The 18,238-nt window shown below is 41.4% G+C and overlaps 2 protein-coding genes across 2 annotated transcripts; both read right to left on the bottom strand.

Annotated features, from left to right (window-relative positions):
• Nucleotides 1-745: 745 nt before the first annotated feature.
• On the bottom strand, nt 746-6,212 carry LOC142942040 (zona pellucida sperm-binding protein 2-like). The gene is made up of 21 exons (XM_076084202.1): nt 6,193-6,212; nt 6,034-6,110; nt 5,852-5,947; nt 5,641-5,765; nt 5,213-5,356; nt 5,063-5,137; nt 4,798-4,962; nt 4,625-4,721; nt 4,324-4,541; nt 4,088-4,244; nt 3,805-4,013; nt 3,589-3,706; nt 3,252-3,451; nt 3,071-3,185; nt 2,825-2,994; nt 2,654-2,748; nt 2,442-2,572; nt 2,155-2,344; nt 1,856-1,997; nt 1,638-1,767; nt 746-1,559 (listed from the first exon to the last, which is right to left on the bottom strand). Exons 1-21 carry the CDS (start codon nt 6,210-6,212, stop codon nt 1,477-1,479), a joined length of 2,757 nt encoding a protein of 918 aa, XP_075940317.1. The 3' UTR covers nt 746-1,476.
• Nucleotides 6,213-10,640: 4,428 nt separating this feature from the next.
• LOC142942154 (zona pellucida sperm-binding protein 2-like) lies at nt 10,641-15,573 on the bottom strand. Its single transcript, XM_076084363.1, has 21 exons — nt 15,554-15,573; nt 15,395-15,471; nt 15,214-15,309; nt 14,988-15,112; nt 14,360-14,503; nt 14,211-14,285; nt 13,951-14,115; nt 13,778-13,874; nt 13,476-13,693; nt 13,240-13,396; nt 12,952-13,160; nt 12,736-12,853; nt 12,391-12,590; nt 12,210-12,324; nt 11,960-12,129; nt 11,796-11,890; nt 11,586-11,716; nt 11,299-11,488; nt 11,004-11,145; nt 10,786-10,915; nt 10,641-10,711 (listed from the first exon to the last, which is right to left on the bottom strand). Exons 1-21 carry the CDS (start codon nt 15,571-15,573, stop codon nt 10,641-10,643), a joined length of 2,745 nt encoding a protein of 914 aa, XP_075940478.1.
• Between the last annotated feature and the right edge of the window lie 2,665 nt (nt 15,574-18,238).

Raw genomic sequence — 18,238 nt, 5'->3', positions numbered from 1 at the left:
ACGACAGCAAAGCAGGTTTGGTATTTGACTGTGCATCTAACACACCCTTTGTGACTTCTCTAATATGAACCAGTTTTTTGAGAGGCAGTAATGCTTGCATTACATCGCCATCTAAAAATTTGATCGCTTTTTTTGGAAGAAACCTTTAACTAAACCAGTAATTAAATGATTGACAAAACTATGATGCTTCACATTGCCAAGTTCTGAGATGTTGACAGGTGAAGATGGTTTATTCACTTATTTTTCACTAGACGGGTGCGGCAGGGACACAGACTTGGGGTGGCCGTCTCCGCAATAGTTGCAAGCATGTATAAATCTATAGTTATAGAATCTGCAAACATCATTGAAATTGATGCAGAGGGGAGTATTGTTTATTGAAGTCTACTTGCCACTTTCCCATTCCTCACTGATAAAGTAGTGAGGATCCTGTCCAGGCTGCCATTGCAGTTTATGGGCAAAGGCTCACTGTGTGCGAAAAAGACCTGCACACAAAGCATGAAAGGGCCCGATACCCATTGAAATGTCTGCTCATAAGTGCCAGATCGACAACTGACCAGTCCATACTTTGAAGGTACAGTGAAAAATTTGTGGTACTCGTAGAAGAGAGTGCCGCCCTAAGACATTGCCAGGTCTATGATTAAATAAGTGTCCAGTTTGAACCTACGATCTGGGTAAACTTCGCATAATACTCTGTAGACTCCAAATGCCTCGTTGAACTCTGCCATAGTCAGATTCTTTGACAGTCTGGGATCGCTTTCTTCCAAGACGACCAAAATCTCGCCAGTCAACAAGTCTGTCAGACATATCAGTTGAACATAGCAGAATTTTTATTAAATTAACATGGTTACCTGCAATGATTTGATTCCTCAGCTGAAGAGGAATTGCAACAGCAGGAGGAAACGGCACAAGCTGGAGATTTGCAGCAGGTGACCTTGGGAGTAAAGTTCGGGGAAAGTAGTCTGAAAGGTTTTCCTGGAGGTGGACATCCATCTCGCCAAGGGATGACTGGATGTTTGAGATAGCAGCCAGGACTAGACCTTCCTGAAGATCGGCGTACGGAAGGGGTCTTGCTCTTTTAGCCCCGGAACTGTCAGTGGCGGCATGAGATGGCGGCAGGGCGACGACAGTTCTCCTGCTTGTAGCAGTAGGGAGAGGAGCGACAGGACGAACTATGGCCCGATCTTTAGCATTTGCTACAAAAAACTGATGGTCTCCCTGAGGGGAGCGGGGCATTCGTGGCAATACAGTGCTAGTTAGACATTACTCAACTATCGTTACCTAGTTATTTGCTGCTGTATTGTTTTTATAGCCCCTTTAGTATCCTAAAATTTATAGCCCCAAAAAAAAAAAAAAAAAAGAAACCGCTCTCCCCTAAAAGAAGAATTGCTGTCTTATAATGCAGGGGTTAAGACTTCCCAAAGCTTTGATACAAATTGAGCAAAGCAAATACTGCACAAAAGTTTAAAGACAATTTGTTTATTCAGAAGTTTGATCAGATGTTAACACAATAGGCCCAGAGGAGATTTGCCTTTGCTGAGTAGAGTCTGTTCCTCTTTGCCCTAGAAAGAGAAGAAGAGTATAGATCACCAACTGCACGTAGATTTAGTCGACAAAATGTTTTTCCAGATTACACTTACCCCGTCTCACTCCTTTCATCTCTTGCGGTCTGGAGTAAATCCGGTGTGTAGGTTGCACACATTGGCCTCGGCACAAACCATCCAATTGGTTGTTTTCGTCACAAATCACTGCATCACAGTGGACATAGATCTGCAGACAGAAGGGTTTATTACACAGGGCTACATGCAGCTGTACCGTGCAATGTGGCCTTCATTTGGTTATAACAGTCCCACTTTACCTCGTCTTTCAGAACCGCCTCCTCTTTAGTGAAGGTGAACATCTTTATAGAGAAGCGTTTGATGTGGGACGGGACTAAAACCCTGGCGTCGCTCACAACAGGATGGAAAATGGTCACATAGCTATCATCAGGATTCTCACAGCTGGGGAGGGAATAAAACAAGCTTCTGAATGCTTTTTGTTAAACCCATAACATTTGGATTATGTTTCAGAGATTGTCACAAATCAACCTGAATTTACAGATTGCTTTCAATAAAGAGAAAAACTGAAGGTGGCACTAAGTTGTATGCTGCCATTTACCCGTCCACAATGATATCCCAGAGAGGCAGAGACGTCTGGTCGTCATAAAGTGTAGCCCAACACTTCTCCAAGATGAGCTCCAAATTTGGGTCAGTAGACTCAATCAGCTCCACCTCAAAATACAGAGGCTGCCTCAGATATTTTACAACTGGATAATCTTCTGCTTGGTAGAAGAGATTGTATGATGAATCTGGAAGAGTAGAGTCACATTAGTAAAAGGCATGGACCAGCCAGACAGTGTACAGACTTGCAAAAACAAGATAGGCATTTAATGAAGTCAACCTTACCTTGGGCTAGCCTCATTTGCACCATCAGCTGCCCTGAGCCGATCTCTGCTGTGGGTTCATAGCGTCTTGGTTTAGAGCTGAATGTGACAGTCCGAGTCTCATTGACCACGTAGTAGCAGGAAACGGTCTGTCTATAGGAGAAAAATACACTGAAGGTGTTGACCTGTCACCAGACGGTATGTCAGAATAAAAGATTGGACGAGTCCCTTTACCTGTACTCAGGATCAACCGGCGATGTGTAGGCTACTCCTTTGTTGTTGTAATACAGGCCAATCTCATTTTCATACAGCATGTAGTGGTCAAAGAACTAAAAAAAAAAAAAAAAGTGCGGCATTAGAATGTTTAAGAAAATAATTTGTAGATTTAAGGTGAACGACACTTACTGTTCTAGTGGTTCCACAGGAATCTACACTGAAAGAGAAATATGCAGAGCGATCGTCACTGAACGCCGGTTTGCAGGACTGGTCCTTTAGGGTCAGCCTACTTGGGCTGAGATTGGGCACAGATTCCAACTTCACAGCCATAGCGGTCATGGTTCCATTGGGGTCGCATGCTAATTAGAGGTGGTAAGGGTGATGAAAATATCCTACAATCCCAATCAGCAGAAATACTGCAATTTGTATCCTTACTGGTTCTTATGAAGGGGAAGGTGCAGGACAGGTAGAGATCAGAAAGCACCCAGTTGTTGATGGGATCCAAGAGAAGCAAGTCAACTCTGGTTCTGACTGAATCCGAGGTTATCAGCTGTAAGACAAAAGGGAAGTTATCCAGTGCAGCAAATTTATCGTGAGCTTTTATAGTTTGACATACCTCGACCGCTGTGTCCTTGGCAGTGTATGGCAGTATGAGGCTAAAGTGTGTGCCGTTTCCTTGGAAATTGTATTCGTCAGCTATCTCAGCTGTCAGCTCTCGAGGGCCAACCATGGCCTTGAAATTGTGGCCTTGATTTCCGTATTTCACACCGATGTAAAACTGGTTCTGGTCACAGGTGCCAGTGATGGTGGGTAGCTCTAAAAGCAGAGAAACATTTATTAACCATTCGACTGAGCAACTTTCTCTCCCTTTTGGCATTTCAATATTAGTTGAAATGTTCTCCCCGTTGGGTCAAAACAATCAACTAGATACCGTCAAAAGCATGATAGCTCACCAACATCCTGATGAGATGCCTGCAACTCGACTGGGTGGGCAAACGGAGTTTCTTCAGGCAGGATGATAAACCCAAAGATCAGAGGGAGGAAGTAGTATGTAACCAAGCGATCAGGATTCTGCAGATAGAAACAGCTCAGTTATGTCTTTGAAACACTGGCATGCAGAGCAAATAAGATGGCACGGAGTGGCTTTTTGCATTGATAATTTCACATACACGTTTCAGGACTACATCCGAATCGAAGGGTACTGAAACAGAGAAGCTCTTGGTTCCATTGGAATGGTTGTGCTCCTGGACGGTGAAGCCTCTGGCATTGCTCTCATCAACAGTGAGAACTCCGGTGGAGAAGGTGATGTTCCTCAGCACAACATCATGAAGAAAGGTGCCCAAGATAACGCTGAACACTCGGGCCTCTGGAACAGTATCTGAGGAACAGAAAGAGACAGGTTTGTAGCCTTCGAGCCTGAGATTCTGTGGTCTGCCGGAAAATGTGACTTACTTTCGTGGAAGTGGAGAGGTTGCGGCATAAGAGGGGTGGTAATGGGGAACAAAACCTTGTATCTGGTATCATCTTGGGTGTCAGTGGTCCTCCACAGTACCTCAAGCATGGGCTCCACAATGTAGGTGATATGGTACTGGTAATCTGGGGCATGGCTCTGCAATTATTCATGACATTGTAATAAAGCTTGCAAAGACTAGTGACTCTTGCATTTCTAATGTAGAACACGTCCCAACCTTGAAGTGACCATCAGGCGAGCCCACTGGGATCTCAATGACAATGTGATGGGGTGTGGTGGACAGCGTGTAACCCCGTGCGGCCATCTGAGATCCATGAAGCCTCTTCCCGTTGATGCCCATGTGCATTTCTAGGACTTCAAAGTTGCCATCCAACAGCGGTGTCACACGGCGAGGTACGTGCCAAGAGATTACATCGTTGATGAAGAGGATGCCACCTGTAAATGATAAAGCAACTGTTGACGCAACTGTGTGACAACTAAATGTCAACCGTGTGAGCCACTGATTGCTCGAGACTTACCTGTGGGACAAGCAGCTGCCAGGTTCACCACATTCAGACCATGCGGTGCCTGATAGTAGGCGCTCACCATGACAACTTCCATGGGGACTCCACCCACCTAAAAGATGTCAGGTTTAACATCATGCTTTTAATGTCAAGTAAAATGCAAAACACTGGAGATGAGTGTTGCTTACCTCCTCCGAATAAGTCTCTGCTGTATTGTACGGGCATCGCATAACCAGACGGGTCGAGGTCACCATGGCACCATAGCCGGCCTGTTCAGCCTCACTAAGCACCATGGACACTGGTTCTGGGGTGTAGAATGTCAACTTCCAGATACCATGTGCTGCCCCATAGGCCTGTAGGGAAGGGAAGAATGAGTAATTTCCTCCGTTTGAGATAACAAATGTTGCAGGTTGAAAAGCAAGTCCACTGAAACAGTGGAATATTAACACTTACATCAGGAATGGCGTCGATCTCTTTAACATCTTGAGCCTGTCCCTTTGCATCAGGAGTAGTAATGTGGTTTGACACCTAAAACAAGAAATGGTGGTTTAATAAGTTTGTTAAGACACTAGTTGGTAGAACCATTAATGTAAGGCAACCTACTTCCATGTAGTTCCTGTCGCAGAGAATCTCTCTTGAGGCCCACTGAGTGTAGCTGCAAGTCTGCATCACATCATGGGTAACCACGTCTGATTGAGTGTGGCCGTACATTCGGAGCCTTAAGCCAACATTAAAGGTCTGATCGTCCTACAAATGCAATGCATGAAATGAGAAGAATTTTGGCATTAGTGTAGTCAAGAGCTGAAATCACACAATTTGTTTAAGTAATTAATGAAAAAAGTATACTGACAATTGCAGTTAAACACTGGAGGTTAGATTCAAAGTTTTTCAGAAAAGCGACTACAAAATAGGAACTACTGTGTGCCTCAAAAATAAGTCTCGAGAATTTAAGGGATATGTGAACTACACCATGATTTTTCTCACTGGCGAATTATAATAAATGTCATCTAATACATTGAGCTCAAACACACTTTGTTGTCCACGTAGCAGCCCAGCAGAGACGAGTAGATTCTGGTGTTACCCCACGGGTCAGACTCCATGCTGTATCCACACTGAGCAGCCAATCTGGGTGTTAACACAATGTGCTGGGTGCCATCTTGGGGGAAAAGACAGACAACCGTGACAGGACTTTACTCTCCTAATGATGAACCAATCATGTTAATTAGTAGATTTCATACTCACTGATGGCCTCAACCTCAAGCTCGTTCCCCACTGCTAGGGCCTTGTCCAATGAAAGCCTCATTAGATTACCCACACAGTCTGACCGTAAACCACTGCCTGTTAAAAGAAAAGGCTTGTGAGGAAGAGTAAACGTTCTTTAACAATAACAGTGGTAAAGTAATTTGGTTTGAATTCAGGCTTACGTGACTGAGAATTGAGCTTCATATTTGGCCTTGCTTGACCCAAGAGGATTACTGCAGCCATCAAGTTCCATAACAAACTTAAACAAGTACAACACATAGTTTAGATACATTAAGTGTGCAGCTAGCAGTCTTTGAAACAAAAAAAGAAAATTAACTTACATGTTCCCAAGCCTCCACATGTTGCAGTCGAAACGCAGCCAAACAAAAGACCTAGAGGAATCCAACCACGATCAGAGCTTGGCACTGAACAACCAGCACACCCAAAAACAGATCAACTCTGAAGAGAAGTGACTGATTGCCTTACTGACCCATCACCAGCTGTTTTATACCTAAGGGACCCGTACCATGTGATCTTCCTTCCTGTGTTGCCTGTAGTTCATGCAACATAGATTTCTTTGTTGACTCAACTATGGGTACATCCTAAATCGGTCGGACTGACTGGAGTTTCATATCAGAGTGAAGAGAGATCACTGATTAAACTCAAGCTTTATATTTGATTAGTTTTGTGATTCACCATCTGTGTTCATTGTAGGTCTGAACAACAGAAGGACCACAAACAACTTTCTTCATTTATTAGAAAGATTTGTCTTTTCATGATCTGATATTTCCCTCAATAACTTTTATTATGGATACAATTAACGTCAGAGAGAGAGCTGGAGAGAAGAAACACTTTTTACATCATTTATCATCATTTCATTCAGTCACGTGAGGCTGATCATTCCTGAGTGTCGGGTTTGATGAGTTATATCATTTAAGTTTAACCTGAAACATGGAGCCTAATAAATTAATTCCAGTATTCAAGAGAAACCAAAATCATATTCTGGGTTAGTTAATAATGACGTCACAATCTGAATTTCAAAACGTACAGACGCAAATAATTGAGGGTTTAGGGATGTCCCACTGTCAAATGGTCAAGTGTTTGAGGGCTCTCTTGCAGACATTTTGAGCCCTTTATGAACGCTTTCCGTAAGTCAGCATGGTATGCTGACTTAGCCTAAGGGAATTACCCACAAATCATTGCAATGTGACATTAAACACGGGGTAACCAGTGGACGCATGGAGACGTAAAAAAAAAGGTAAACAAAGAGGACGGATCACGTGTGTTCAGCCTGTCATAATACATTTACTCAGAAACATTAAGGGTTAAAGATGGAACAAAAAATAAACATGAAATCAGAAGCTATTTATTTATTTATTCATCAAATATTTGATTTTGTCATTGAAGCTGTTTTGACAAAAACGAGTAAATAGATTATATGAAGTTACCTCTCATCTTGTGAGGAAAGAGCCTGGAAGACGTTCAAATCAGGGAGTACAAAGTATAAAATAAATACCTACAATTATACATCATATTTTTTGTCGTTTACATGGTAACGTGATATGTTGCAGCAAAGTGCTGTCCCGTTCATATTTACATCATTTCAAGCCCTCACAGTCTCTCACACTCACCCACTTACCAGGTGACATCAATTAAGTCCTTGAGGGTTCAGGGTTTAGGGGGGACATTGGGATTTGGCCTCAGAGACTTGGGATGTACCCTTTATGTGTGTTGCCCCTGCAAAAATGCATAGGCAACCCCAATCAGCAAAAAAAGACCTTCCACCTCTTACAATGCCATGTGCCACAAGCAACTTCATTTTGGATCAGGAGTTCTCAAGGTAAGAACAAACTTTTACCTTTCTTGTGTTGAACAGGTAAACTAAATACATGTTACACAGCATTGTCAAAGTAATCTAAAACCCCAACTTTGTTTATGGACAATTTTAGAACTTGTGTAATTTTTAGCTAGGCTACTGTAGTTAACATAGCAAATGGCAGCTAGACAGTGTACATGTTTTTGTCAGCCTGGTATGATCATACTGAATGAGTATACAGTACAATTTTCATTCTTAATAATAAGCTCAGTGGATTTTCCAGCAGAATTTCACATATATATATATATATATACGTATATATATATGTATATATACGTATATATACATATATATACATATATATATATATATATATACATACATATATATATATATATACATATATATATATATACATACATATATATATATACATATATATATATATACATATATATATATATATATATATATATACACATATATAAACATATATATATATATATATATACATGTGTATATATATATACATATATATATATATGTGTATATATATATATATGTATATATATATATATATATATATATATATATATATATATACGTATATATATACATATATATATATATATATACGTATATATATACATATATACATGTGTATATATATATATATATATATATATATACATATATACATATGTACATGTGTATATATATATATATATATATATACACACATACTGTTCATAATGTTCCAATATTCATTTGTAGTTACTTTTCTTAATTAATATTGTTTTTTCTAAATGAATCGGTTATTAAATCAGTTAATATGTATATAATAAATAAAATTTCCCACTCACTCCCTCTCCTGACCCTGGATACTTGTGATCCTAAGGCAGAGGACATCAATCAAGACTGTTAACAAAAACAGTGCCAAAATTAATGTCGGCAAACGTTAATTAACTTGCAGCAACACATATGCACATATACTCTTTATACTTCTTGAGGTTGTCCCATTTAGTTCTGCCTGCAAGGGACTCATCCTCCCCTGCTGGCACATCTTCTCCAAAATTGTCCTAATCACATTGACAAAATGATGAAAAGTTAAAAATGTATCAATGTTTACACAAGTAGGCTATGCAAACTTAGAAAATGTACAAATTTTACACAGCAGAATATACACAAATTCACATAGAAATATTTTACATGGATGTCTTATTTTCAATTAAAAAAAAAAAAAAAAAGTGACAGTCACAACTTGCATCTGATAACAAATCAGAAGTGCGTTGTCCTCTACTGGTTGTCCTATTAGTAAAGAAATTGTAAGTCTCTCTGGATAAAGCGTGTGCTAAATGACTAATGTAATATAGGATGAGAGCTAATGTAACTAACCTTAAGAACAAGATGGTCAAAAAGATATTACAAATGGACCAAAAGCTTACTTCCAAGCAACGCTTGCAGAATGTTTGGCTCCGGTGAAGAGGCCGGTATTCTTCCCCCTCAACTTGATAAACTGAGCCGTTTGCTCCTGGCTCCCTATAACAAAACAAAATTGAGTTAGTTTTATTTCACACCGCAAAATACTCAAATTCAGTTTCTGTGTAGCTAATCTCAACGTTTGCAACGTTACCGGATTTAGTGATATTTCAGGTTCACAACCTGCCTACCCGAGCTCCTGTTGGTCTGTTTATGGACATTAAGTATACAGCAAGAGAATTCAATCGTTTTTGGAAGAAAACTTAAACCAGCAGAAAACCTTTAACTAAACCAGTAATTAAATAATTTATAAAACAATGATTTGGATGCTTCAAGTTGCCAAGTTCCGAGACTGACAGGTGAAGATGGTATATTCCCTTTTTCACTAGACTGGTGCAGCGGGGACATACTGACTTGGGGTAGCTGTAAGCATGTATAAATCTAGAGATATAGAACCTGCATACATCATTGAAATTGATGAGTATCGGTTTTTGAAGTTTCCTTGCCACTTTCCCGTTCCTCACTGAAAAAGTGGTGAGGATCCGGTCCAGGCTGTGATTGATTTTGGGTCGCCGTTTGTGGGCAAAGGCTCACTGTGTGAAAAAGACCCGCACACGACGCATGAAAGGGTCCGATGCCCTGCGAAATGTCTGCTCATAAGTGCCAGATCGGCAACCAACCAGTCCATTCTTTGAATGTACAGAGCCGCCTTTGCAGAGAGATTTGTGGAACCTACGATCTGGGTGAACTTCGTGACTACTCCAAATGACTCGTTAAACCCTGCCATCGTCAGATTTATTGACAGTCTGGGATCTCCCTTTCAAGACCTCGCTACAGTCAAGTCTGTCAGACATATTGGTTGAACAGAATTTTTATTAAATTAACATGGTTACCTGCAATAATTTGATTCCTCAACTGAGGAGAAATTGCAGAAGCCGGAGATTTGCAGCTGTTGCAGTAGATGACCCTGAGATCGAAGTTTGGGAAAGCAGTTGGAAAGGCTTTTCCGGAACCTGGAGACAGACGTCTCGCTAAGGGATGACTAGATGTTTGAGAGAGCAGCCAGGACCGGATCTTCTTCCTGAAGAACGCGTACGGAAGGGGTCTTGCTCTTTTAGCCATGGTGCTAACATCAGTGGAAGCAAAAGCATGAGCGATGGTGGCTCGTGCTAGGAGCGACAGGAGGAACTACGGCCTGATCTTTAGCATTTGCTACCAAAAAAAACTGAAGGTCTTCGCGACTTGCCCCAAGGGAAGTGGGGCGTTCGCAGCAATAGAGTGCTTTGTTAGACATTACTCAACTATCTTTACCTAGACATTTGCTGCTGTATGTAACTTTTTACAGCCCCTTTAGTAACCTAAAGCTTGTGGCCAAAAAAAAGGGATTGTGTCTTGACCGACTTATAATGCAGGGTTAAGACAAAAGAGGACTTCCCAAAGCTTTGATACAAATTGAGCAAAGAAAATACTGCACAAAAGTTTAAAGAAATTTGTTTATTCAGATGTTAACACAATAGGCCCAGAGGAGATTTGCCTTTGCTGAGTAGAGTCTGTTCCTCTTTGCCCTAGAAAGAAAAGAGTAAAGATCACCAATTGCACGTAGATTTAGTCACAAAATGTTTTTCCAGATTACACTTACCCCGTCTTACTCCTTTTATCTCTTGCGGTCTGGAGTAAATCCGGTGTGTAGGTTGCACACACTGGCCTCTGCACAAACCATCCAATTGGTTGTTTTTGTCACAAATCACTGCATCACAGTGGACATAGATCTGTAGACAGAAGGGTTGATTACGCAGGGCTACATGCAGCTGTACTGTGCAATGTGGCCTTCATTTGGTTACAACAGTCCTACTTTACCTTGTCTTTCAGAACCACCTCCTCTTTAGTGAAGGTGAACATCTTTATAGAGAAGCGTTTGATGTGGGATGAGACTAAAACCCTGGCGTTGCTCACAACAGGATGGAAAATGGTCACATAGCTATCATCAGGATTCTCACAGCTGGGGAGGGAATGAAACAAGCTTCTGAATACTCTGTTAAACCCATGAAATTTGGATTATGTTTCAGAGATTATTGAAAGCAATCTGTAAATTCAGGTTGATTTGTGACAAAGAAAAACTGAAGGTGGCACTAAGTTGTATGCTGCCATTTACCCATCCACAATGATATCCCAGAGAGGCAGAGACGTCCGGTCGTCATAAAGTGTAGCCCAACACTTCTCCAAGATGAGCTCCAAATTTGGGTCAGTAGACTCAATCAGCTCCACCTCAAAATACAGAGGCTGCCTCAGATATTTCACAACTGGATAATCTTCTGCTTGGTAGAAGAGATTGTATGATGAATCTGGAAGAGAAGAGTCACATTCGTAAAAGGCATGGACTGGCCAGACGGTGTACAGTCTTGCAAAACCAAGATAGGCGTTTAATAAAGTCAACCTTACCATGGGCTAGCCTCATTTGCACCATCAGCTGCCCTGAGCCGATCTCTGCTGTGGGTTCATAGCGTCTTGGTTTAGAGCTGAATGTGACAGTCCGAGTCTCATTGACCACGTAGTAGCAGGAAACGGTCTGTCTATAGGAGAAAAATGCACTGTAGGCGTTGACCTCTCACCACAGTATGTCAGAATAAAAGATTGGACGAGTCCCTTTACCTGTACTCAGGATCAACCGGCGATGTGTAGGCTACTCCTTTGTTGTTGTAATACAGGCCAATCTCATTTTCATACAGCATGTAGTGGTCAAAGAACTAAAAAAAAGAAAGGCATTAGAATGTTTAAGAAAATAATTTGTAGATTTAAGGTGAACCAACACTTACTGTTCTAGTGGTTCCACAGGAATCGACACTGAAAGAGAAATATGCAGAGCGATCGTCACTGAACGCCGGTTTGCAGGACTGGTCCTTTAGGGTTAGCCTACTTGGGCTGAGATTGGGCACAGATTCCATCTTCACAGCCATAGCGGTCATGGTTCCATTGGGGTCGCACGCTGAGGAATAGAGGTGGTAAGGGTGCCGAAAATGTCCTACAATCCCAATCAGCAGAAATACTGCAATTTGTATGCCTTACTGGTTCTTATGAAGGGGAAGGTGCAGGACAGGTAGAGATCAGAAAGCACCCAGTTGTTGATGGGGTCCAACAGAAGCAAGTCAACTCGGGTTCTGACTGAATCCGAGGTTATCAGCTGTAAGACAAAAGGGAAGTTATCCAGTGCAGCAAATTTATCATGAGCTTTTATAGTTTGACATACCTCGAACGCTGTGTCCTTGGCAGTGTATGGCAGTATAAGGCTAAAGTGTGTGCCGTTTCCTTGGAAATTGTATTCGTCAGCAATCTCAGCTGTCAGCTCTCGAGGGCCAACCATGGCCTTGAAATTGTGGCCTTGATTTCCGTATTTCACACCGATGTAAAACTGGTTCTGGTCACAGGTGCCAGTGATGGTGGGTAGCTCTAAAAGCAGAGAAACATTTATTAACCATTTGAGTGAGCAACTTTCTCTCCCTTTTGGCATTTCAATATTAGTTGAAATGTTCTCCCCATTCCCCCGTTGGTTCAAAGCAATCAACTAGATACCGTGAAAAGCATGATAGCTCACCAACATCCGGAAGAGATGCCTGCAACTCGATTGGGTGGGCAAAGAGAGTTTCTTCAGGCAGGATGATAAACCCAAAGATCAGAGGGAGGAAGTAGGTTGTAACCAAGCGGTCAGGATTCTGCAGATATAAACAGCTCAGTTATGTCTTTGAAACACTGCCATGCAGAGCAAATAAGCTGGCACGGAGTGGCTTTTTGCATTTATAATTTCACATACATGTTTCAGGACTACAGCCGAATCGAAGGGTACTGAAAGAGAGAAGCTCTTGGTTCCATTGGGGTAGTTGTGCTCCTGGACGGTGAAGCCTCTGGCATTGCTCTCCTCAACAGTGAGAACTCCAGTGGAGAAGGTGATGTTCCTCAGCACAACATCATGAAGAAAGGTGCCCAAGATAACGCTGAACACTCGGGCCTCTGGAACAGTATCTGAGGAACAGAAAGAGACAGGTTTGTAGCCTTCTTCTCGAGCCTGAGATTCTGTTGTCTACTGGAGAATGTGACTTACTTTCGTGGAAGTGGGGAGGTTGTGGCATAAGAGGGGTGGTAATGGGGAACAAAACCTTGTATCTGGTATCATCTTGGGTGTCAGTGGTCCTCCACAGTACCTCAAGCATGGGCTCCACAATGTAGGTGATATGGTACTGGTAATCTGGGGCATGGCTCTGCAATTATTCATGACATTGTAATAAAGCTTGCAAAGACTAGTGACTCTTGCATTTCTAATGTAGAACACGTCCCAACCTTGAAGTGACCATCAGGCGAGCCCACTGGGATCTCAATGACGATGTGATGGGGTGTGGTGGACAGCGTGTAACCTCGTGCGGCCATCTGAGATCCATGAAGCCTCTTCCCGTTGATGCCCATGTGCATTTCTAGGACTTCAAAGTTGCCATCCAACAGCGGTGTCACACGGCGAGGTACGTGCCAAGAGATTACATCGTTGATGAAGAGGACGCCACCTGTAAATGATAAAGCAACTGTTGACGCAACTGTGTGACAACTAAATGTCAACCGTGTCCAGCCACTGATTGCTCGAGACTTACCTGTGGGACAAGCAGCTGCCAGGTTCACCACATTCAGACCATGCGGTGCCTGATAGTAGGCGCTCACCCTGAAAACTTCAATGGGGACTCCACCCACCTAAAAGATGTCATGTTTAACATCATGCTTTTAATGTCAAGTAAAATGCAAAACACTGCAGAAGACTATTGCTTACCTCCTCCGAATAAGTCTCTGCTGTATTGTACGGGGATCGCATAACCAGACGGGTCGAGGTCAACATGGCACCATAGCCGGCTTGTTCAGCCTCACTAAGCACCATGGACACTGGTTCTGGGGTGTAGAATGTCAGCTTCCAGATACCATGTGCTGCCCCAGAGGCCTGAAGGGAAGAATGAGTAATTTCCTCCGTTTGAGATAACAAATGTTGCAGGTTGAACAGCAAGTCCACCACAACAGTGGAATTTTAACACGTACATCAGGAATGGTGTTGATATCTTTAACATCTTGAGCTTGTCCCTTTGCTTCAGGAGTAGTAATGTGGTTTGACACCTAAAACAAGAAATGGTGGTTTAATAGTTAGTTAAGACACTAGTTGGTAGAACCATTAATGTAAAGCAACCTACTTCCATGTAGTTCCTGTCACAGATAATCTCTCTTGATGCCCACTGAGTGTAGCTGCAAGTCTGCATCACATCATGGGTAACCACGTCTGATTGAGTGTGGCCGTACATTCGGAGCCTTAAGCCAACATTAAAGGTCTGATCGTCCTACAAATGCAATGCATGAAATGAGAAGAATTTTGGCATTAGTGGAGTCAAGAGCTGAAATTATGCAAGTAATTAATGAAAAAGGTCAAAACATTTCCAGCCACTTGTGTCCATTTTAGCATTGTTAAATTGCCTAGTGTTGGGATATTATAAAGCTTAATTTTGTAAAATGTACAGACCAAACAATTAATTTAAGAGAGATAATTGGCAGATGAATGCAGCCCTGACATTTTTACGTCACATTAAACACTTTGTATCCTATAAAATGCATGTAGAGGAAGGGGGGGGGGGAAATACTGACCATTGCAGTTAAACACGGGAGGTTCGATTCAGAGTTTTTCCAGAAAAGAGATTACAAAATAGGAACTACTGTGTGCCTCAAAAATAAGTCTTTAAATTTAAGGGATATGTGAACTACACCATGATGTTTTTCTCACTGGCGAATTATAATAAATGTCATCTAATAAATTGAGCTCAAACGCACTTTGTTGTCCACGTAGCAGCCCAGCAGAGACGAGTAGATTCTGGTGTTACCCCACGGGTCAGACTCCATGCTGTATCCACACTGAGCAGCCAATCTGGGTGTTAACACAATGTGCTGGGTGCCAACTGGGGGGGGGGGGGGGGGGGGAGAAAGAAAGACAACCATGACAGGACTTTACTCACCTAGTGATGCACCAATCATGTTCATTAGCAGATTTTATACTCACCGACGGCTTCAACCTCAAGCTCGTTCCCCACTGCTAGGGCCTTGTCCAATGAAAGCCTCATTAGATTACCCACACAGTCTGACCGTAAACCACTGCCTGTTAAAGAAAAGGCTTGTGAGGAAGAGTAAACGTTCTTTAACAATAACAGTGGTAAAGTAATTTAGTTTGAATTCAGGCTTACGTGACTGAGAATTGAGCTTCATATTTGGCCTTGCTTGACCCAAGAGGATTACTGCAGCCATCAAGTTCCATAACAAACTTGAACAAGTAAAACACATAGTTTAGATACATTAAGTGCGCAGCTAGCAGTCTTTGAAACAAAGAATCAAAATTAACCTACATGTTCCCAAGCCTCCACATGTTGCAGTCTGAGCGCAGCCTAACAAAAGAACTAGAGGAATCAAATCACTGTCAGCACATGGCACTGCACATGGCACTGCACACCCAGCACACCCAGCACACCCAGCACACCCAGCAGACCCAGCAGACCAGACCAGACCAGACCAGACCACAAACCAACTCAGAAGAGAAGTGACTGACTACCTTACTGCTCCAGCACCAGCTGTTTTATACATCAGCAAATTACAATACACAGGTGAGACCAATTGGTGATTCTCCACCCAGCTCACATGAAGTGAGACAGCTTGATGTGTGTTTTATGAAGACTGGAAAATCTTAATATATGCATACACAATAATCGGTAGTGTGCTAAAAAATGATCTATTGTTCACTGATTACAAACATATATACATTTGAGTTTGGCATCAAAAATATATAATTTTAATTATTCGAGAGATCCAGTGTCAAAAGAGGCCGACTATCTTTCCTTAAAACCATAAATTTAGAAATAAATTTAAGACACAAAACATGTTTTTCCTTTGCAGCTGAGAGACTTATAATCTTTATTGCATGCAAACACTTGATTTAGGTTTGTTTATAGTCACAAACCTCCCAAGCTCATCTTTTCACCTGGTGCTTCTGGGTCGATAAGTCTGCGCGGTCTCTCCCAACTGACAATATGCAAACCCCGGCTAATATATTTAGAAAGACTTACGACTCATTTAAATATGTTTAGGAACCGATGGAGGAAGCACATTATATCTGCGCTGAATGTTGGACACTTCTAGTATAGGTGGAATACCAGTTAGTAGGTATTTCTTCACCACTAGGGAGGGCCACTACATTAGAGAGGGACTCTACCCTCCTCCCACCAACAGGGAACCCAAGGGATGGCAAGTTGCATCCTTTTTTTTTGAAGTCACATTGTTCTATGTTAGATTGTTCTTTGGTTCATGTTTTGTTTTTTTGTTTGGGTACGGATTGCAACTTGACTTCATAAACAAAAATGATAGAGAATAATATTCAGATACTGTTGTTGAATGTGAACGGTTTGAATAACCCTGTTAAACTCCGGAAAATAATGACAAAAATAAGGAAAGATAAGGCACAGATTATATACCGACAGGAGACACACTTGTCTAGGCAGGAACATGAGAAGCTTAAGAGGTTTGGCTATGCAAATACATTTTATAGTTAATTTCACCAGGGTTGTAGAAGAGGTGTGACTGTTCTCATATCTAACTCAGTGAAATTTGAATGTACTAAAGAAATCAGCGATAAAGAAGGCAGATATATTATTGTTAAAGGAAAGTTGGAAAATGAAATGGTGACATTGGTAAATGTTTACGCCCCACCTAACAGTGAAAAGTCCTTCTTTAAAACTCTACTTGATAGTATTATTCTGGAAATGGAGGGAATACTAATATGTGGAGGTGACTTTAATATTGTCATGAATAGTAGTCTAGACACAACAAACAATAAGAAAAATTCCAATCATGTCACAAAAACGATCAATACTTTATTCAAAGAATTTGGTATAGTTGATATTTGGAGAGAGCTGCATCCCACTAAAAGGGACTATACACACTACTCGGCACCTAATAAAAGTTAACCTAGAATTGACTATTTTTTATGAATAAAAAGGACATGTTTAGAGTTATGGAGTGTGAAATTGGAGCAGCAGACGTGTCGGACCACTGTGCAGTTTATCTTAATGTCAAGCTAAAACCACAGGACAAAAAAACGTTATGGAGGTTAAATGTTGGAATACTAAATTATAAGTCCGTTGTTGAGGAGATCAAAACAGAGATTGAAACATACCAAAAAGAAAATGACAATGGAGAGGTTAATCCTACCATCTTGTGGGACGCTCTTAAAGCAGTTATGAGAGGGAAACTTATTGCTAAGACAGCAGCTATCAAGAGAGCTAAAGAAGAAACATACAAGAAGGAAAAGGAAAAACTGCTTGAAATCGAACAACAGCACAAAAATACCCGCGACTCGACACTGCTACCAGAAATTAGAGGCAACATAGATAAGCTACTAACTACAGAGATAGAAAAGAAAACAAGATTTCTTAAACAATCTTACTATGAGGTGGGACCCAAAGCAAATAAACTACTGGCAAAAAGACTGCAAAAACAACAGGCAGAAAGGACAATCCATAAGATAAGGGATACGGTTAAAAATCAAATAGTCTATGAACCCAAGGAGATTGAAATCATTTTTAGGAACTATTACCAAAATTTGTATAGCCAACCTCCATCCGCTGACAAGGACCAAATTAGAACTTTTCTAGAGATACTGGACCTACCAGTAATTGGGAAAGAGCAGAATGACCTTTTGACTTCACCCATTACAAAAATAGAAATAGAGAAAGCTATGGGTAGACTGAAAATAAATAAATCCCCCGGCACTGATGGTTTACCAGTGGAGTGGTACAAAACGTTTAGTGAACTACTTCTACCAATACTTGAGCTGTTATTTAACTATACGCTTGCCCATGGTGAACTCCCACCATCCTGGAAGGAGGCTGTAATAACAGTGATTCCTAAGGGAAAGAACAGTGATACCTGCTCTGGTTACAGACCCATATCAATACTTAACATAGACTATAAATGATATACCTCGATTATTGCAAAAAGGTATGAGCACTTTATGAATGATATTATAGATGAAGACCAGA

This window comes from Anarhichas minor, unplaced genomic scaffold (genome assembly GCF_050575085.1).
Source record: "Anarhichas minor isolate MPS153535 unplaced genomic scaffold, ASM5057508v1 ptg000136l, whole genome shotgun sequence".
In the NCBI taxonomy this organism is placed as follows: domain Eukaryota; kingdom Metazoa; phylum Chordata; class Actinopteri; order Perciformes; family Anarhichadidae; genus Anarhichas; species Anarhichas minor.
This window is presented reverse-complemented; position numbering and strand designations above follow the sequence as displayed.

Excerpts from the sequence above, each read along its gene's own strand:
- LOC142942154 (XM_076084363.1), bottom strand. The coding sequence starts at position 15,573 with ATGTGGAGGCTTGGGAACAT. Across the intron at positions 12,854-12,951 it reads CGGCTGTAGTCCTGAAACAT|AATCCTGACCGCTTGGTTAC; the intron begins GTATGTGAAATT and ends TTATATCTGCAG. Across the intron at positions 11,717-11,795 it reads CCGGTTGATCCTGAGTACAG|ACAGACCGTTTCCTGCTACT; the intron begins GTAAAGGGACTC and ends TTTCTCCTATAG.
- LOC142942040 (XM_076084202.1), bottom strand. The coding sequence starts at position 6,212 with ATGTGGAGGCTTGGGAACAT. Across the intron at positions 3,452-3,588 it reads GGCATCTCATCAGGATGTTG|AGCTACCCACCATCACTGGC; the intron begins GTGAGCTATCAT and ends CTCTGCTTTTAG. Across the intron at positions 2,573-2,653 it reads CCGGTTGATCCTGAGTACAG|ACAGACCGTTTCCTGCTACT; the intron begins GTAAAGGGACTC and ends TTTCTCCTATAG.